The sequence below is a fragment of the Nycticebus coucang genome, chromosome 14 (genome assembly GCF_027406575.1).
Source record: "Nycticebus coucang isolate mNycCou1 chromosome 14, mNycCou1.pri, whole genome shotgun sequence".
Classification (NCBI taxonomy): domain Eukaryota; kingdom Metazoa; phylum Chordata; class Mammalia; order Primates; family Lorisidae; genus Nycticebus; species Nycticebus coucang.
In genome coordinates, this window is record NC_069793.1 from 5,165,202 (window position 1) to 5,185,485 (window position 20,284).

General features: G+C 48.1%; 1 protein-coding gene across 2 annotated transcripts in view; it reads left to right on the top strand.

Annotated features, from left to right (window-relative positions):
* Window positions 1-32: 32 nt before the first annotated feature.
* IGHMBP2 (immunoglobulin mu DNA binding protein 2) overlaps window positions 33-20,284 on the top strand; it is a 37,261-nt gene continuing 17,009 nt past the window's right edge. For both annotated transcript variants that reach the window (XM_053562477.1, XM_053562478.1), the window contains exons 1-7: window positions 33-172; window positions 2,309-2,478; window positions 6,968-7,160; window positions 8,695-8,792; window positions 13,156-13,319; window positions 15,942-16,142; window positions 18,404-18,551. In XM_053562477.1, the coding sequence (XP_053418452.1) occupies window positions 87-172; window positions 2,309-2,478; window positions 6,968-7,160; window positions 8,695-8,792; window positions 13,156-13,319; window positions 15,942-16,142; window positions 18,404-18,551 (1,060 nt within the window). In that variant the 5' untranslated portion in view covers window positions 33-86. The remainder of the gene's footprint in view (window positions 173-2,308; window positions 2,479-6,967; window positions 7,161-8,694; window positions 8,793-13,155; window positions 13,320-15,941; window positions 16,143-18,403; window positions 18,552-20,284) is intronic.

Consider the following 20,284-nt stretch of genomic DNA (forward strand, 5'->3'; position numbering starts at 1 on the left):
CGGCCGGGAACACTGGTCCGCAGGAGAACACCGGTCCGGTGTGGAAGCGGGGCCCCGGCGGCTCCGCACTCAGGCCGGCAGCGGCGATGGCCTCGGCGGCTCTGGAGAGCTTTGTGACCAAGCAGTTGGACCTGCTGGAGCTCGAGAGAGACGCGGAGGTGGAGGAACGCAGGTAGGGGTGGCCGTGGGCGCCGCTCCAGCGTGTCGGTCCGGCCTTTCCCTGCAGCCCCGCCCAGAGCCCGGGCGGAGTCTCGGAGCGGCTCGGCTTGGCAGCTGGGCGGGAGTTTCCTCCCACGACCCCTCGTGTCCGCCAGCCCCTGCTCTGCCACCTCCAGAGATGGCAGCCCCATCATCTCCTCCTGAGCAGCTCACTCCGTTTTGAGACCCTAACGAAGGGTCTCTACCTTAAACCCCCAAGGCTGAACTTAACACTAGTGGCTACGGCCCTGTTCGCGGCCCCTTTGCTTTTTCAGCCACTCCAGAAACACTTTTTGCGCCTATTCTGTGCCAGGCCTGTGCAAATGGAGTGAGATGATGCAGTGTCTGCCATGATTCAGTCAGTCAGGTGCAGAAGACGGAAACGTAGACCATCCCGTCCAGCTTGCCCATGTGGCCTGTGTGTAGAGAAAGTGCAGTGGGAGCTGGGGAAGGGGGGATAGTGGCTTCTGGGAGGAGGTAGTGCCTGAGCACAGTCTGAAGAAAAAGAGAGAGTTAAACTGGTGTACGCGGGTGGAGGAGCATTCCTGAAAGAGATGTGGGGAGCCCAGGGAGAGCCAGGCTTGTTTCTGAGTGAGAAGTTATTTGCCCCAAACAGTAAGAACCAACATATGTATGCTTTCCAGGCGTTAATTCCCTAATTTTCTTTTTTTTTTTTTTTTTTTTTTTGTAGAGACAGAGTCTCACTGTACTGCCCTCGGGTAGAGTGCCGTGGCGTCACACGGCTCACAGCAACCTCTAACTCTTGGGCTTACGCGATTCTCTTGCCTCAGCCTCCCGAGCAGCTGGGACTACAGGCGCCCGCCACAACGCCCGGCTATTTTTTTTTTTTGTTGCAGTTTGGCCGGGGCTGGGTTTGAACCCGCCACCCTCGGCATATGGGGCCGGTGCCCTACTCACTGAGCCACAGGCGCCGCCCAATTCCCTAATTTTCTTAAACTTCATGCCAGCCCTACAAAGTAGGTTACTGTTACTGTCATTTTCCGTCTAAGGAGACTGTGACAGAGAAGGGTAAGTGACTTAACCCAGAGTAACACAGTGGAGTCAGGTTTTGAGGTCAGGCACTCAACCATTCTTGGAAAAGATTTATTTAAGAGGCTTTTGATCATGATGGTTAAGAGCTTTTGCAGTCATATGGACCTTATTAGAGTCCCATCTCCTTTGTTTATGGGTGCATGACTTTTGAGACTTACTTCATATGTAAAAATGGGATGATCCTTACCCCACAGGTTTACCCTGAGAACGAAATGGCCCACTGTAAATGGAGTGCTCAGCCACTTGCAGAGTGAGCCCAGTGATATTCTCTTCCTGACCATGACAGACATATAGGCAGGGACCAGGCTGAGAGGGGCCTTGCTGGGGAGTTTCCTGTACTCTGTGTGGGGATGGCTAACTGTGAGTTAAGCAGATGAGGGAGGAGAATAGACTTGCATTCTGGGAAGATCCCTTAGGTGCTCTTGTTGGCACTTGGACAGAAAGAGGCCAGAGGGAAGGCAGTTAGGGAGCTCTGTTTAGTCCAGGTGAGCAGTAATGTGGGCTTGAACTAGGGCTGTAGTAGCTGGGATGAGAGGCAGAGACTAAGCCAGGGTATGTGTGGGAGGGACCCAGTAGGACTTAGTGATAGCTGGGAATCAAGATATGGAAGGTAAAGTAGGGAAGGTGAAGGTGACTGGTCATTGGTACATGGTCAGGCGGAGGACAGAAACAGAAAATCCCATCCAGCTTGCCCGTGTGCCTGTGTGTAGCAAAAGTGCAGTGGGAGCTGGGGGAGAGGGAAAGAACTTATGCCCCAGGGAGCGTCAGGGTGGCTTCTGGAAGGAGGTGGTGCCTGAGCACAGTCAAACTGCTTTAGACAGGAGGCTCTGTCTCAGGTAACTGGGACAAAGGTGGCATTGACTGTCCTAGGGGATATAGAAGGAGCAGGATTGGGAGTATAGCAGGTTTGCGGTTCCACTGGGGGTGTATTTGGTGCCTATGCCCAGATCTTTATCTCTTTTCCTTTCCCTTGACTTTTTTCTGCAGAGATGAAATAGAAACTGGTAAAAAGTAAAAAGGTACAAATTGTGAAGCATCAGTCCTGGGTGTCTTCCAGGTCCTGGCAGGAGAACATCTCTCTGAAAGAGCTCCAGAGCCGAGGCGTGTGTTTGCTGAAGCTACAGGTGTCAAGCCAGAGCACTGGGCTGTATGGAAGGCTGCTGGTCACCTTTGAGCCCAGGAGATGCGGGTCTGCAGCAGTTCTTCCTAGTAACAGTTTTACTTCTGGTGTGTATGTGTTGATGTGGACATATATTGAAATATTGCTGACGTGCAAACTGTGACTTGTGTGCTTACAAAGACTGGATTACAGTGACCAGGCAGAGGATAAGCATTGCCATGAAGAACTCTTAATTAGAAACCCAACAGTTGGCCGAGCACAATAGCTCATGGCTATAATCCCAGCGCTCTGGGAGGCTGAGGCAGAGGGATTCCTTGAGCTCAGGAGCTTGAGACCAGCATGAGCAAAAGCAAGACCCTGTCTCTAAATAGAAAAATTATCTACTAAAGATAGAAAAATTAGGCAGGTGTCGTGGGAGCCTGTAGTCCCAGCTACTCAGGAGGCTGGTGATCATTTGAGCCCAGGAATTCCAGGCTGCTGTGAGCTAGGCTGAGGCCATGGTGCTCTAGGCTAGGTAGCAGAGTGAGACTCTGTCTCAAGGGAAAAAAAGGGGGTGTTGAGATTTGGAGTATCTCACCAGTAATTTATTTGAATACTGATTTCATGTTGCAATATATTGAGTTAAATAAAATATATTCTTTTTTTTAAGAGATAGAGTTTTACTTTAACACCCTCGGTAGAGTGCTGTGGTGTCACAGCTCACAGCAACCTCCAACTCCTGGGCTTAGGTAATTCTCTTGTCTCAGCCTCCCCAGTAGCTAGGACTATAGGTGCCCATCACAATGCCTGGCTAATTTTTTTTGTTGCAGTTTGTCTGGGGCAGGGTTTGAACCTGCCACCCTCTCTATATGGGGCGGGGTGGATACCCTACCCACTGAGCCACAGGTGCCACCCATAAAATATATATTCTTACTAAAAACAGTTTACCTGTTTTTTTTAATTTTTTTTTTTTTTTTTTTTTGAGACAGAGCCTCAAGCTTTTGCCCTGGGTAAAGTGCTATGGCATCACAGCTCACAGCAACCTCTAAATCCTGGGCTTAAATGATTCTTCTGCCTCCACCTCCCAAGTAGCTGGAACTACAGGCGCCCGCCACAATACCCAGCTATTTTTTGGTTGCAGCCATCATTGTTGTTTGGCGGGCCCGGGCTGGATTCAAACCCGCCAGCTCAGGTGTATATGGCTGGCGCCTTAGCTGCTTGAGCCACAGGTGCTGAGCCTGTTTTAATTAATTAATTTTTTTTTTTCGAGGCAGAGTTTCACCATGTCACCCTAGGTAGAGTGCTATGACATCACAGCTCACAGCAACCTCAAACATTTGGGCTCAAGTGATTCTCTTGCCTCAGTCTCCCAAACATCTGGGACTACAGACACCTGCCATAATGCCCAGCTTTTTTTTGTTATAGTTGCCATTGTTGGTTAGCTAGCGTAGGCTGGACTCGAACCTTCCACCTTTGGTGTATGTGGCTGGCACTGTAACCACCGCGCTTTGGGCACCAAGCCTGTTTAAAATTTTTTTAATATTGCTGGGCAAAGTGCTTGTAATCCCAGCACTTTGGTGGGAGGGTCACTTGAAGCCAAGAGTTTGAGACCAGCCTGGGCAACATAGTAAGACCCTATCTCTACAAAAAGCCTTTAAAAAGAATAGTTAGACATGGTGGTATACACCTGTAGCTCCAGTTACTTGGGAGGCTGAGGTAGGAGAATTGCTTGAGCCCAGGAGGTTTTTTTTTTTTGTTGTTGTTGTTAAGACAGGATCTTGGGCGGTGCCTGTGGTAGGGTGCCATGACGTCACAGCTCATAGCAGCCTCCAGCTCTTGGGTATAGGCGATTCTCCTGCCTGATCTTCCTGAGTAGCTGGGACCACAGGCATCTGCCACAACGCCCAGCTATTTTCTGTTGCAGTTTGGCTGGGGCCGGGCTCGAACCTGCCACCCTGGGTATATGGAGCCGGCGTCCTACTCACTGAGCCACAGGCGCTGCCCAAAAATTAGTAGAAGCTTTTTTTTTAAGAGACAGAGTCTTATTTTGTTGCCCTTGGTAGAGTGCTGTGGCATCACAGCTCACAGCAACCTCTAGGTCCTGGGCTTAGGCGATTCTCTTGCCTCAGCCTCCCGAGTAAAAGCTTCTTAACCATGGACCTGGGCTGGTTGTTTTGGACAACCTCAGTCCTGGAAGCCTATGGAAAACAATGTTCCCGGTGCTGTACTTTTCACTATAAAAGTCTTACCTGCCTTTTTGGTGGCAACAGTTTTTTTGATTTCATATTTTGAATTTTATAGATTCTTGCCCCAACAATTGTTGGAATGAATAATGACCAAATTTGGAGATAAGATGAGGGTATTTGTGAGCCAGGGTGATGGGAGGAACCTGCTGCTTGGAGTCAGAATTTGAATCTTACGCTGTCTTGTTGTGGGACCTGGAGTTAGTCACTCACTGTCTAGGGGTGAGTGGAGTTGCCATCAGATTAAATGGGCAGGACTGAATTTGTGTACAGGTGGTTTGCAACTTTGAAACTGCAAAGGTAAGATTATATACTCATTCAGTAAGTGTGGAGGGAGTGACTAAAGGAGATTAGTGAGTAGTTGATAAATAAGAAGACGGAAGAAGTGGCATTTATGGAGAGAGGTAGTAAGCTGAAATTTTGGTGTTTTGATATAGCTGTTGATCAAATTCAGGTGAAGTGGTTATTTGTTCATCTTTTGAGGAGCAGTATTGAGTCTGAGTAGCTCATAAATGTAAACCTTGACATGTAGGGTCCTATCCAGGGTGGCTCACAAGAAAGTTGCCGGGGGGTGGGTGGCATGGGGGGATGGAATCCTCTGTCCTCGGCCCCATGGTGGTCCCTGTGCACAGAGCTAAACCTCTGTCCCTGGGAGCCTTATTGGTGAGCATTGTTGCTACCTGCTGTTATAAAGTCGGGGGAGACAGGGATGAGATTGAAGGTGCAGATGAAACTTGTCTGCGAGATTTCAGACACCAAGTAAGTGGGGTGTAAACAGATTGAGTGACCCTGGCTTTTATATCAGAGTGGATTCTGTTTCAGTCATAATTGCCTGTGTTCCAAGTGACAAAAACCTGAGCCAAACTGGCAAACACAAGAAGGGAACGCTTTGGCTGTTGTAGCCTGAAGGCTACAAGACTCCAAGGAGCATGCTGGGACTTACTGAATGGGTATATAATCTTACCTTTGCAGTTTTGGGGTTTGCAAACCAGCTGTACACACATTCAGTCCTGGTCATTGAATCTGTTGGCAACTCCACTGCTCAGAGCTCTTCATCTCTCAGCTCTGTCCTCTCGGGATTGGTTTCCATCTCAGGTACCTGTGAGAGCTGTTCTGCCTTCTCCATTCTCTCAGGTTTCTGGTCGAGGTAGAGAGAGTGGGCATGTCCAGTCAGGTGCCCAAACACAAGTTGCATTCCACTTCAGGAGCTCTGATTTGGGCCACATGCCTATCCTTGAACCAGTAACTGTGGCCACGGTGAAGCACAGATGGCTTAGGTGTGGGTCTGGGGAAGCCCCTCAGACTCACCTGGGGAAGGTGAGACTGAACAGGTATCCCTGGCCGTCGGGAGATCCTGCTTCTTGGACAGTAAACAGCCACTGTTCCCTTTCGTATTCAAGTTGCATTTCTGACTGGAATGTTCTCCAGATGTGCCTGTGGCCCTTGCCTCATTCAGTGCCCACCTGATTCCCTGCATGCCTCAAAGAAGTCCTTCCCTGATATTCATTCTTTTTTTTTTTTTTTTTGTGGTTTTTGGCCAGGGCTGGGTTTGAACCCGCCACCTCTGGCATATGGGACCAGCGCCCTACTCCTTGAGCCACAGGCGCCACCCTCTCTGACATTCTTTCTTTTTTTTTTTTTTTTTTTTTTATTGTTGGGGATTCATTGAGGGTACAATAAGTCAGTTACACTGATTGCAAGACATTCTTTCTAAAATAGTGTCCTTGTCCCTCTCTGTCCCCTTCTTGTGCTTATTCCTTAGCGCACTTAGCAGCTACATCTATTTTTTTTTTTTTTTTTTTGTAGAGACAGAGTTTCACTTTATCGCCCACAGTAGAGTGCCATGGCGTCACACAGCTCACAGCAACTTCCAACTCCTGGGCTTAGGCGAGTCCCTTGCCTCAGCCTCCAGAGTAGCTGGGACTACAGGTGCCCACCACAACGCCCGGCTAGTTTTTTCTTGCAGTTTGGCTGGGGTCAGGTTTGAACCTCCCTATATGGGGCTGGTGCCCTGCCCACTGAGCCACAGGCGCCACCCTAGCAGCTACATCTTATAGGTCAGTATATTTGTCCCTCCACCGATGTGAGGGCAGGGACTGGCCCTCAGGTTCATAGCACAGAACAGTACCTAGTGCTTGGTCCAGAGGAAAGCACTTTAGATAGTTTACTGTCAGGCATGTTTTCAATAGTTCATCCATCTCAAGTAAATTTTCATACACGATTTAGGGGTTAAACAGTTTTTTTTTTAAATTGTTAACTGATGTCATTTACTAAAGAAAGTAACAAAGAAAAACATTTGAAATATGCTGGATTTTATTATATAAATACTAATACTTAACTTCTTTTCAGTGTAACTGAGATTTTGTTTTTGCAGGCGACATAGTGGGTCTGTATGATGCTGCTAGCGAAGGCGGTCAGCTGGCCACTGGCATCCTGACCCGCATAACCCAGAAGTCGGCCTCGGTGGCCTTTGATGAGTCCCATGATTTCCAGTTGAACTTGGACCAAGAGAATTCCTACAGGCTGTTAAAACTTGCCAATGATGTCACTTATAAGAGACTGAAAAAGTAAGTGTTTGTGGCTGGAAATCACACATAACAATTTTTTTTTATGATTTTTTTTTTTTTTTGAAACAGACTTGCTTTGTCACCCACAGTAGAGTGCTGTAGAGTCACAGCTCACAGCAACCTCAAACTCTTGGGCTCAAGTGATTCTCTTGCCTCAGTCTCCCCAGTACCTGGGACTACAGGTGCCTGCCACAACACCAGGCTATTCTTAGAGATGAGGTCTTGCAAGAGCTGGTCTCGAACATGTGAGCTCAGGCAATCCACCTACCTCAGCCTTCCAGAGTGTTAGGATTACAGGTGTGAGCCACCACACCTGGCCCTACACATAACCTTTTTCTTCTTTTTTTAGAGATTAATAAACATGTAAATTTATTTTAAATCAGTTTGATACATGATATAGATTGGTTTTGTAGTTTTTGGCCAGGGTTGGGTTTGAACCCGCCACCTCCAGCATATGGGGCCAGCACCTTACTCCTTTGAGCCACAGATGCTTCTTGGTTTTGCAGTTTTTAATCTTTTTTTTTTTTTTTAAGACACAGCCTCAAGCTGTCACCCTGGTAGGGTGCCGTGGCATCACAGCTCACAGCAACCTCCAACTCCTGGGCTCAAGTGATTCTCCTGCCTCCGCCTCCCAAGTAGCTGGGACTACAGACACCCGCCACAATGCCCGGCTATTTTTTGGTTGCAGCCATCATTGTTGTTTGGCGGGCCTGGGCTGGATTTGAACCCGCCAGCTCAGATGTATGTGGCTGGCGCCTTAGCTGCTTGAGCCACAGGCACTGAGCCTTTTTTTTTTTTTAGAGACAAGAGTCTCACTCTGTTACCCTTGGTAAGAGTGCTGTGGCATCACAGCTCACAGCAACCTCCAGCTCTTGGGCTTAGGTGATTCTCTTGCCTCAGCCTCCTGAGTAGCTGGGACTACAGATGTCCACCACAATGCCTGGCTATTTTTTTTTGTTGCAGTTTGGCTGGGGCCGGCTCGAACCCTCCACCTTCAGTATATGCGGCCAGTACCCTACTCACTGAGCCACAGGCGCTGCCAATGTAACCTTTTTTCTTAAACACAGCCATCTCCCATTTCTCTTGTTGAGCAAAGAGCAAGGAGTCACTGTGTGCCCATCCCATGAGATGATAGCAACACTGGGGCAGGAACTTGGTGCACTGAATCACTGGTTTCCACTGAGCTCCTAATTTTACTTTATTTGTTATTTTTTTCACTTTTTTTTTTTTCTGAGACAGAGTCTTACTCTGTAACCCTAGTTGGAGTGCCATGGTATCGTAGCTCATAGCAGCCTTAAACTCTCAGGCCCAAGACTTCATCTTGCCTTAGCCTCCTGAGTAGCTGGGACTATAGGCATGAGCCACTATGCCTGACTAGTTTTTCAGTTTTTAGTAAGGACAGGGTCATGCTCTTGCTCAGACTGGTCTCCAACTCAGCTCAGGTGATCCACCTGCCTTGGCCTCCCAGAGTGCCAGGATTACAGGGATGAACCTGTGCGCCTGGCCCCAGAATTTTAGTTTTCTCTCTTGGCAGAGCCCTGATTGCACTAAAGAAGTATCATTCTGGCCCTGCGTCCCTGCTCATAGAGGTCCTCTTCGGCGCTTCGGCCCCCAGTCCTGCTAGTGAAATAGGTAAGCACTTTTGGGTTTCGTTTTGGTTGAAATCACACTGATTTTGGGCTGTTTTAGCAAGAATTTGCGAAGTTCAACCAGAAAAATTTAACCTTAACATCTTTGCAGAAATTTTTCTTTTCTTTTCTTTTTTTTTTTTTTTTGAGAAAGAGCGTCAGTGTGTTGCTCTTGGTAGAATGCTGTGGTGTCATAGCTCACAGCAACCTCAAACTCTTGGGCTTAAGTGATACTCTTGCCTCAGTTTTCTATTTTTTTTTTTTTTTTGTGGTTTTTGGCCGGGGCTGGGTTTGAACCCGCCACCTCTGGCATATGGGACCAGAGCCCTACTCCTTGAGCCACAGGCACCGCTCTCAGTTTTCTATTTTAATAGAGACAGGGTCTTGCTTTTGCTCAGGCTGGTCTTGAACTCATGAGCTCAGGCAATCCACTCGCCTCTGCCTCCTAGAATGCTAGGATTACAGGCAGTGAGCCACTGCGCCCAGCCCTGAGGTGTTTTTTATTAATTTTTATTTTTCACCATCTGTCTAACCAGATCAACCATTGAGTTTCTAAAAAATACTCTTTCTAATGTATTTAAATCTTTTATTTCAAAATGTAAGGTTGGTTCTTCTAGCTCAGTGTGAAAATAAAAGACAACTGGTCATGCTTTATGCATGATAGCACTTTCTAGTCTGAAAATCTCAATTCTAAAAATATTTGATTATTTTCTCAGCAGCCTTCAAATTGTAGGTAATTTATTTCTGATTATAAGAGTAATATGTGGTTGGGCAGTGCCTGTGGTTAAGGTGCCTGCCCCATACACCGAGGGTGGTGGGTTCAAACCCGGCCCCGGCCAAACTGCAACCAAAAAATAGCCGGGCGTTGTGGCGGGCGCCTGTAGTCCCAGCTGCTCGGGAGGCTGAGGCAAGAGAATCACCTAAGCCCAGGAGCTGGAAGTTGCTGTGAGCTGTGATGCCTACAGCACTCTTCCGAGGGCCTCAAAATGAGACTCTGTCTCTAAAAAAATTAAAAGAATAACATGTGGTCATTAGAACAAACTTGGAAATAAGGAAGTACGTAAATATACACTGCAAGCCCAGCCATTTAGAGTTCGCCGCACTGCTTGTATTTCCATGTATTCTCCTTTCTCCTCATTTGTGCAGAGCAGTGTGTCTACTATCTGCACACCCCATCTCCTTTTGCTTACTCCTGTGCACTTTTCATGTTTCTGTTTTTTTTTTTGAGACAGAGTGCCCTGGCTTCATAGCTCACAGCAACCTCCAACTCCTGAGCTTAAGCGATTCTCTTGCCTCAGCCTCCCAGGTAGCTGGACTACAGGTGCCTGCTACAAACCCTGGCTATTTTTTCTTTTTTATTTTTGGCCGGGGCTGGGCTTGAACCCGCCACCTCCGGCATATGGGACCGGCGCCCTACCCGTTGAGCCACAGGCGCCGCCCCAAACCCTGGCTATTTTTAGAGACGAGGTCTCACTCTGGCTCAGGCTGGTCTCGAACCTATAAGCTCAGGCAATCCACTCACCTTGGCCTCCCAAGTGCTGGGATTACAGGTGTGAGCCACTGCACCTGGCCCTGTTCATGTTTTTTTTTTTTTTTTTTTGGCCGGGGCTGGGTTTGAACCCGCCACCTCCGGCATATGGGACCGGCGCCCTACTCCTTGAGCCACAGGAGCCACCCCCTGTTCATGTTTTTTAATATTCTTAGAAAACCTCATTTTCAGAGTAGTTTATTATCTTATCAAGTAGCTGCCTGTAATTTAATAATGCTCTAGATACAGATTTTGCCAATCTTTAAAGCAACAGCTTCAGTCAGATCTAATGTAGTGGTTGCCTTACAGCTGGTGTGGTGTTAGCTCTAAAGACCTGGGGCTACACTATAGCATATTTATTTCAATTTAATTTAATTAATTTATTATTATTATTATTATTGACAGAATCTCACTTTCTTGCTCCTGGTAGAGTGCCATGGCGTCACAGCTCACAGCAACCTCAAACTCTTGGGCTCAAGTGATTCTCTTGCCTCAGCCTCCCAAGTAGCTGGGACTGCAGGCGCCCACTACAAACCCTGGCTTTTTTTTTTTTTTTTTCCTCAGAGACAGGGTCTTACTTTGCTTAGGCTGGGGTCAAACTCATGAGCTCAAACCATTCACCCACCTCGGCCTCCCAGAATGCTGGCATTGTGGGCCTGAGCCCCTGCACCTGGCCTATAACACGCTTGTCGTTTGTAGTCTTTCCTATGGATTGTTTCATAAATACTCATCTTGTTTTTCCATTTCCCTTTGGAAATTCTAAAGACACTCACATTTCTTTTTTTTTTTTTGTAGAGACAGAGTCTCACTTTATGGTCCTGGGTAGAGTGCCATGGCCTTACACAGCTCACAGCAACCTCCAACTCCTGGGCTTAAGCGATTCTCTTGCCTCAGCCTCCCCAGTAGCTGGGACTACAGGCGCCCGCCACAACGCCCGGCTATTTTTTGGTTGCAGTTTGGCGGGGCTGGGCTTGAACCCGCCACCCTCGGTATATGGGGCCGGTGCCTTACCGACTAAGCCACAGGCGCCGCCCGGGACACTCACATTTCAATGATATTTTATTTTTGCCAAACATTTATTGAGGGGCTGTTGTGTGCTAGAAACTAAATTAGAAATTTATTTATTGTCATTTTAGCGATTTAAGGAAAAGGAGATAATGTGGAATGTGACAGGATCTTTGGATTTGATGGTCCATTCCTGATCTCACGTTCTACTCTTCAGTCTGACACGTCTAGACCCGCACTTTGCCCTAAACGCCCCATCTGTTAGGCCTCCGCTGTAGCAGGCCCTGTGTGGTGAACACGGAGGCCACAGGTCTGAACACAGTGGTCCTTACTCTTAAGAGCACACAGCATAAGACATAGGTGATTAGTCTTGGTCATAGGAGCTTCAAAACAGAAACTTAGTCCTAGAATTTGCTAGTAGTTAGTAGTTTTGTGTTTATTTGTCTTAGTTTTTTTATGGGCACTTAAAAGAGGGATAGTATGGCAGAAACTAATATGTTCCAAGAAACATTTCCTTCTGTTACGTTTACTTTCTGTTATTCTTGAGCATAAGTTGGCAAACTTTCTGTAAAGGGACAGATGTTTATAGACGGGCGTTATGGCAAGCACCTTTAGTCACAGCTACCAGGGAGGTTGAGGCAAGAGAATTGCTTTGAGCCCCAAGAGTTTGAGGTTGCTGTGAACTGTGACGTGATGGCACTCTACCAAAGGTGACACAGTGAGAATCTGTCTCAACAAAGAAGAAAAAAGGGGGCGGCGCCTATGCCTCAGTGAGCAGGGCGCTGGCCCCATATACCGAGGGTGGAAGGTTCAAACCTGGCCCTGGCCAAACTGGAACAACAACAAAAAGCCGGGCGTTGTGGCGGGCGCCTTTAGTCCCAGCTACTTAGGAGGCTGAGGCAACAGAATCACCTAAGCCCAAGAGCTGCAGGTTGCTGTGATGCCAAGGCACTCTTCCCAGGGTGACAAAATGAGACTCTGTCTTAAAAAATAATAATAAAACTAATAATTAAAAAAAAGAAGAAGAAAGGGGGCCAGATGTTTAGATTTTGGAGCCATGGTGTAGCACCCGGAGATGGACTTGACTGAGTGGGCAGGGCCACTCTGTTCCAGGAGAACTTATGGAAACGGGCAGCAGCGGGAGGTGGTCTGCAGCTTGCAGGTTCTTGTTCTAGGCAGTGGTTCTCAACCTTCCTAATGCCTCCTAATGCCATGACCCTTTAATACAGTTCCTCATGTTGTGGTGACCCCCGACCATAAATTATTTTAATTGCCACTTCATAACTATAATTTTGCTACTGTTATGAATCATAATGTAAATATCTGCTATGCAGGATGTATTTTCATTGTTATAAAGGGGTCCCAATCCACAGGTTGAGAACCGCTGTTCTAGGAGAAGTCTTTTTGCAAATAATGCAGGTTAGGCTCGGCGCCTGTGGCTCAAGTGGCTAAGGTGCCAGCCACATACACCTGAGCTGGCGGGTTCAAATCCAGCCTGGGCCCACCAAACAACAATGATGGCTGCAACCAAAAAAAAAAAATAGCTGGGCGTTGTGGCAGGCGCCTGTAGTCCCAGCTACTTGGGAGATGGAGGCAGGAGAATTGCGTGAGCCCAGGAGTTGGAGGTTGCTGTGAGCTGTGATGCCACGGCACCCTACCAGGGCAACAGCTTGAGGCTCTGTCTCCAAAAAAAAAGCAGGCTAGCTTTGAGTTGCTTGGACGGACCCTGTGGAGTCTGAGTGTACCCCTCCCTGCAGTGCTGTTGTTGGGGCACATTCTTAGGAGGACCCAGATGGCAGAGTTCTGACAACTGATGCTGCTGTTTTGTCTGCAGGCCCAGTAACGTTCTGTAACGCCTCCCTAGACGCCTCCCAGAAAGAAGCAGTTTCTTTTGCACTGTCCCAGAAGGAACTTGCCATCATCCATGGGCCTCCTGGCACTGGGAAAACCACAACGGTGGTGGAAATAATTCTTCAAACTGTGAAGCAAGGCTTAAAGGTGGGTGTGGATGCTACTTCCCTGCTGGTGTGTCACACTTAGTAGGGACTCATCGGGGCCCAGCCTCAGTTATGGGGTTGATTGGGAATACCACTGAGCAGTTGTTGGTTGAGCACTGGGCTGGGCCCTTTCTGATTTCTGCCAGCCCCATGAGACCTAGGGAGTGTGCACAGGAATGGCCGCCTATATTACAGGGGACAGCTCCTGGAGGCCCTCGAGATTGCCAAAGCCTTCTTTGTTGAGCCGAACACGGTCTCAGCTTTTGTAGATCGTCACACTTTCTGTGTGCTTGTGGTCTGTGCTCGGGCCCATGCTGGGGACATGGAGTTGACCAGGGCCCACCCGGTCTGTGCCTTTCAGGAGCCCAGCATCTGGTAGAAGGAGACGGTGGTATTATGGTTAATCAGGTGGCCTGGTTAATTGCTATGACACTCATGTGCTGCGCAGATCACTGCTTTTCTGATGAAGAGTATAATACTTCACATTGTTATTCACCTTTGTTGTTGTTGTTGTTTTTGAGACAGTGTCTCTGTCACCCCAGTTGGAGTATAGTGGCATCACTAAAGCTTACTGCAACCCCAAACTCCTAGGTTCAAGTGATCCTCCTGCCTCAGCTTCCAGAGTAGCTGGGACTACAGGTGCCCACCACAACACCCTACTAATTTTCCTATTTTCAGTAGAGATGGAGTCTCACTTTTGCTCAGGCTGGTCTCAAACTCCTGAGCTCAATCAGTCCTCCCATTAGGCCTCCCAGAGTGTTAGGATTACAGGCATGAGCCACCATACTTGGCCTCACTTACATTTTTAATGGGTGAGAAAGGGTCTTTTATCTTTATCTGTATCAGCTTGAGTCTTACAGATCTGAGCACATGGAAAGCTTTTTAAAAAATCTTGATGGGGGGCCAGGCACTGTGGCTCATGCCTGTAATTCTAGCGCTCTGGGAGGCAGAGATGGATGGATTGCTGGAGGTCAGGAGTTTGAGACCAGCCTGAGCAAGAGTGAGACCTTGTCTCTTAAACAAACAAACAACAAAAAAAAAGAAACTAGCCAGGCGTTATGGCAGGTGCCTGTAGTCCCAGCTACTTAGGAGGCTGAGGCAAGAGGATCACTTGAGCCCAGGAGTTGGAGGTTTCTCTGAGCTATGATGCCAGGGCACTCTACCGAGGGTGACAAAATAAGACTGTGTCTCAAATGAAAAAAAATTCTTGATGAGAATTGTAATAATGATGGTCAGGGTTTGTAGGTCAACATTGACTGGGTACTGCTGATGAGCCAAGCACCTTTCTAAGGACCTTTCATGTATTTGCTTATTGAATCCTATAGAAACCCTGTGTTCTGAGGTTGGCTGGTGACCCCAGTTTGTAAACAAGGAAACTGAGAAAGTCGAGGGCCCAGCACTCAGCAGAGAGCAGAAGAGCCAGGGATGGAACTTGGGCAGAGCTGCTTCTGTTCAGAGGGCAGGGACCTGTTACTCAGCTAAAAACATTGGTTTTCTACAAATGAATTTATTTGTAGATGTTTTAAAACTGATAAGAAAAGATGACTTAGGTTCAGCGCTTGTAGTGCAAGCGCCTAAGGCACCAGCCACATACACCAACGTTGGCAGCTTCGAATCCAGCCCGGGCCCGCCAAACAGCAATGATGACTGCAACCAAAAAATAGCCGGGCATTGTGGCGGGTGCCTGTAGTCCCAGCTACTTGGGAGGCTGAGGCAAGAGAATCGCTTAAGCCCAGGAGTTGGAGGTTGCTGTGAGCTGTGATGCCACAGAACTCTACCCAGGGCAACAGCTTGAGGCTCTGTCTCAAAAAAAAAAAAAAAAGAAAGGATGACTTACTGGCAGGAAGCATATTAGTGTTTTTAATTGGGTACCTTCTGTCTTAGTAAATGGCATGATATGGGATGCACCTGTGTTGACACTTGTATGCAGATTGCTTTTTGTTTAGCTGGCCTGGGCTGAGTTCAAACTTGCCAGCCTCTGTGTATGTGGCTGGTGCTGTAACCACTGGGCTACAGGTGCCAAGCCCTGATGTGCTTTTTGGACCTGTCAGTGGTTGGGGGGCAGTGGTAGCAGGCATTTGGCAGGGGGTGGGGGGTGGTCTGAGGCCTCCTTCCTAGACTCCGTTTGGTCTTGGGGATGGAGGTATATATAGGGACTTTCCCCTCTGTCCCTTCTGCCAGCTGCCATGTACTTCTCATAATGAAACTGTAGTTCCAGAAGCAAGAGTGGCCCATTCAGAGAGCGTCTCCCTGTTTGACTTTGTCAGCTGACAAAGGGGTTTGGTTGGCGATGAGATGGATGCGCAGGCCCTGATTATTTCAGGGCACACTTTAATGTTTTGAGTCTTTTTCCTTTCAGTTGAAAGTCATGTAACATGCTTTGGTGGCTAATACACTTTGAGGGCCATTTGTAGGCTCTAGTTGTCCAGAGAGCATCAGCTTGCAGTGGCAGTGTCCTTTAGGCCGTGCCCATCCACATGAGTGCCTCTTGGCTGAACCTGTGACATGCGTACGCTGTAGCCCCCTTTCTTTACGTTTAAGCTTCCTATTATTTTAGTGTAAACTTAAGTGGCCTGATTAAAAAAGAAATGAGCAGCCCTCATGTGAGCCCGGTGTTACCCAGGTCCTGTGCTGCGCTCCCTCTAACATCGCAGTGGACAACTTGGTCGAGCGCCTGGCTCAGTGTAAGCAGCGGATTCTACGCCTTGGGCACCCCTCCCGGATCCTGGAGTCCATTCAGCAGTATTCCCTGGATGCAGTTTTAGCACGGAGTGACAGCGCCCAGATTGTCGCAGAGATCAGGAAGGACATCGATCAGGTCTTTGTATGTGTCTTGGCCTCTGGCCATTTGGCGCGCAGTTTTCTGATCTGCAGTCTTTTAGAGGAGTGAATTGGATCTGTCTGCATTACTCTTCTGTTCTTGTCTCTATTTAATAATTTAAAAAATTGAACTTTGCTTTTTTTCCCCAAAGTCTTGCTCAGTTGTTCCAGGCTGAGTGTCTTGGTGTTAGCCTAGCTCATAGCAACCTCAAACTCCTGGGCTGAAGTGATCTTCTGCCTCAGCCTCCCAAATAGCTGGAATTAAAGGGGCCCAACACCAGGTCCAGCTAACTTTTTTTTTTTGAGACAGAGTCTCACTATATTGCCCTTAGTAGAGTGCCATGGCTTCACAGCTCACATCGACCTCAACTCTTGGGCTTAAGCGATTCTCTTGCCTCAGCCTCCCAAGTAGCTGGAACTACCGTTGCCCACCACAACACCCGGCTATTTTTTTGTTGCAGTTTGGCTGGGGCCAGGTTTGAACTCACCACTCTTGGTATATGGGGCGGCATCCTACTCACTGAGCCACAGGCACTGCCCAAAGAAAACATTTTCTTTTTTTTTTTTTGTAGAGACAGAGTTTCACTTTATGGCCCTTGGTAGAGTGCCATACAGCTCACAGCAAGCAACCTCCAACTCTTGGGCTTAAGCGATTCTCTTGCCTCAGCCTCCCCAGTAGCTGGGACTACAGGCGCCCGCCACAACGCCTGGCTGTTTTTTGGTTGCAGTTCAGCTGGGGCCGGGTCTGAACCCGCCACCCTCGGTATATGGGGCCGGCGCCCTACTGACTGAGCCACAGGTGCTGCCCAGAAAACATTTTCTTTAAGTGTCTCCCTACATTTGGTCATGTTGTCTAGCTAAGAGTGGCCAGGGAAAGAAAAAAGCAGTCTGAAAATAAAAATTCAAAAATTAGGCATCCTCCCAAACCCTTCCTGTCCATTTTACCCCGTGATGGAGGACACAGTCACCTGGGGAACTAGGCAGGTGCAGGTCCAGTCTGAGATGCCATTCTTCTCTCAGCCCACCCTTTTGAGCCCTTTGCCTCTCCAGTATGTGTGTCTCCTCTGACGTCCTGACTCACGCGCCCCATCCTGCATTGCCTCACTTGCAGCATTTGTACTCCTTGGTGTCCTGGCTTCTGAAGGCTGATGGCAGCATGCAGGGAGTGTCGTGAGTGTGGGGTCTGTTGCTTCTGGCACAGAGGTGTGCAGCCTGCTCGGGAGGTGGAACAAGGGTAGACACTGGTTAATGGCGGCCGAAGGATGTATAGAGGTGGATGATTTCATTTTCTTTCTTTTTTTTTTGTAGAGACAGAGTCTCACTGTACCGCCCTCGGGTAGAGTGCCATGGTGTCACACGGCTCACAGCAACCTCTAACTCTTGGGCTAACGCGATTCTCTTGCCTCAGCCTCCCAAGCAGCTGGGACTACAGGCGCCCGCCACAACGCCCGACTATTTTTTGGTTGCAGTTTGGCCGGGGCTGGGTTTGAACCCGCCACCCTCGGCATATGGGCGCCCTACTCACTGAGCCACAGGCGCCGCCCATCATTTTCTTATTTCTGGTTAAATCTGTGCTTCTTGGGATTTTCTTTCTCTGCACAATAAACACCCTTATTATCCCTGTCAAAACTCCATCCTTCAAAGCGGAAATCACAAATGAGGAAGGTGCTTTATCTCTTGGAGGTATTAAAGTAAATTGGGGTGTCAGTAGCATTTTATGGCTTGAAACACATTTTTTAATCTCTTGAAAAATGAGCAATAGTTATGAAGCTCAGCCTTTCCGTTTTCAGTACCTATAGCCCAAACCTGAGACAAGCAGGAGCTTTTTCTTTCCTAGAACATGCCGGATGACTCTGTGCAGGGCAGGGCTGGTCCACTCTGTGGCCTCATCTGAATTTGCAGCTAACACCGTCCTCTTCCAAGACTTAAAATGTTTCCTTTCTAGCTCTCCCTGCCCAGATGCTGGAAGGTGTTATAAGGTGCTTAGTCACTATGTATACCTGTGACTCCTTCAGGACAGATTTTTGGCTTTTGAGTAATTTTTTTTTTGTGTGGTTTTTGGCCGGGGCTGGGTTTGAACCTGCCACCTCCGGCATATGGGACCAGCGCCCTACTCCTTGAGCCACAGGCGCCGCCCCGGCTTTTGAGTAATTTTTAAGGAGCTTTTGAACTGGACCAACTGGTTGTAAAGGAAAGCACTTTATAAAGTTAAAGATGTGCAAAGTCACGTCAGAATAATTATATATTTTTTACTTTTCTTTGTAGGTGAAAAACAAAAAGACCCAGGATAAGAGAGAAAAAGGTAATTTTCGAGATGAAATTAAGCTATTAAGAAAAGAACTGAAGGAGAGGGAAGAAGCAGCAATGCTGGAAAGCCTCGTGTCAGCAAAGGTGGTCCTTGCGACAAACACCGGTGAGCATGGCGTCTCCTTCCTGCTGGGTGGCCTGGAGGGAGTGGGGGTTATTCCTGCTTCAGATTTCTGGAAGACTTGATATAGGATTGATACTATTTCCCCCTTAAATGTTGGGTAGAGTTTACCAGTGAAGCCTTCTGGACTTGGATGTTTTCTTCTTTAGATTTTTAAGCAAATTAAGTTTTTTTATTTTTTTATTTTTGAGACAGAGCCTCAAGCTGTCACCCTGGGTAGAGTGCCATAGCATCACAGCTCACAGCAGCCTCCAACTCCTGGGCTCAAGCGATTCTCCTGCCTCCACCTCCCAAGTAGCTGGGATTATAGGTGCCTGCCACAATGCCAGGCTATTTTTTGGTTGCAGCCGTCATTGTGGTTTGGCGGGCCTGGGCTGGATTCAAACCCGCCAGCTCAGCATACCTTAGCCGCTTGAGCATAGCTGCTTGAGTAAGTCGCCCTCGGTAGAGTGCCATGGCGACCTCCAACTCCTGAGCTTAGGCAATTCTCTTGCTTCAGCCTCCTGAGTAGCTGGAACCATAGGCCTGGCTATTTTTTTTTGTTGTTGTTGTTGTTGTAGAGACAGAGTCTCACTGTACCGCCCTCAGTAGAGTGCCGTGGCGTCACACAGCTCACAGCACCCTCTAACTCTTGGGCTTACGCGATTCTCTTGCCTCAGCCTCCCGAGCAGCTGGGACTACAGGTGCCCACCACAACGCCCGGCTATTTTTTTGTTGCAGTTTGGCTGGGGCTGGGTTTGAACCCACCTCCTTCAGCATATGGGGCCGGCGCCCTGCTCACTGAGCCACAGGCGCCACCCAGGCCTGGCTATTTTTTGTTGCAGTGTGGTCAGTGCTGGCTTGGAACCCGCCAACCTCGGTACATGGGGCTGGCGCCCTACCCACTGAGCCACAGGTGCTGCCCCAGAAATTCAGTTTCTTTAATTGAAGATTCAATTTTTGTAATAGATACAGGGCTGTGCAGGTTGTCTTGTCTTTTTTATTTTTTTTCTAAGAGACAAGAGTCACTGTGGGAGGTGGCTCATGCCTATAATCCCAGGGCTTGGGAGGCCGAGGCGGGTGGATTATTTGAGCTCACAGGTTCAAGACCAGCCTGAGCCAGAGCGAGACCTTGTCTCTAAAAATAGCTGGGTGTTGTGGCGGTCACCTGTAGTCCCAGCTACTGTAGAGAATTGCTTAAGCCCAGGAGTTTGAGGTTGCTGTGAACTATGATGCCATGGCATTCTACTAAGTATAGCAAAGTGAGACTGTGTCTCAAAAACAAAACAAAACATAAATAAATAAAATATAGAGACAAGAGTCTTACTCTGTCCCCCAAGCTGAAGTACAGTGGTGTAATCCTATCTCACTGTAACTTTGAACTCTTGGGCTCAACTGATCCTCCTGTGTTGGCTCCTGAGTAGCTGAGACTATAGGTGTACGCCACCATGCCAGGTGAATTTTTTTATATTTATTTATTTACTTATCTATTTATTTATTCATTTACTTATTTGAGACAGAGTCTTACTTTGTCACCCTTGGGCATCACAGCTCACAGCAACCTCAAATTCTTGGGCTCAAGCAATTCTCTTGCCTCAGCCTCCCAAGTAGCTGGGACTACAGGTGCCTGCCACAACGCCTGCTGCTGGTTTTTTTTTTAGTTGTTATTATTATTTAGCAGGCCCGAGCTGGGTTTGAACGTGCCAGCCTTGGTGTATATGGCCAGCGCCCTAACTGCT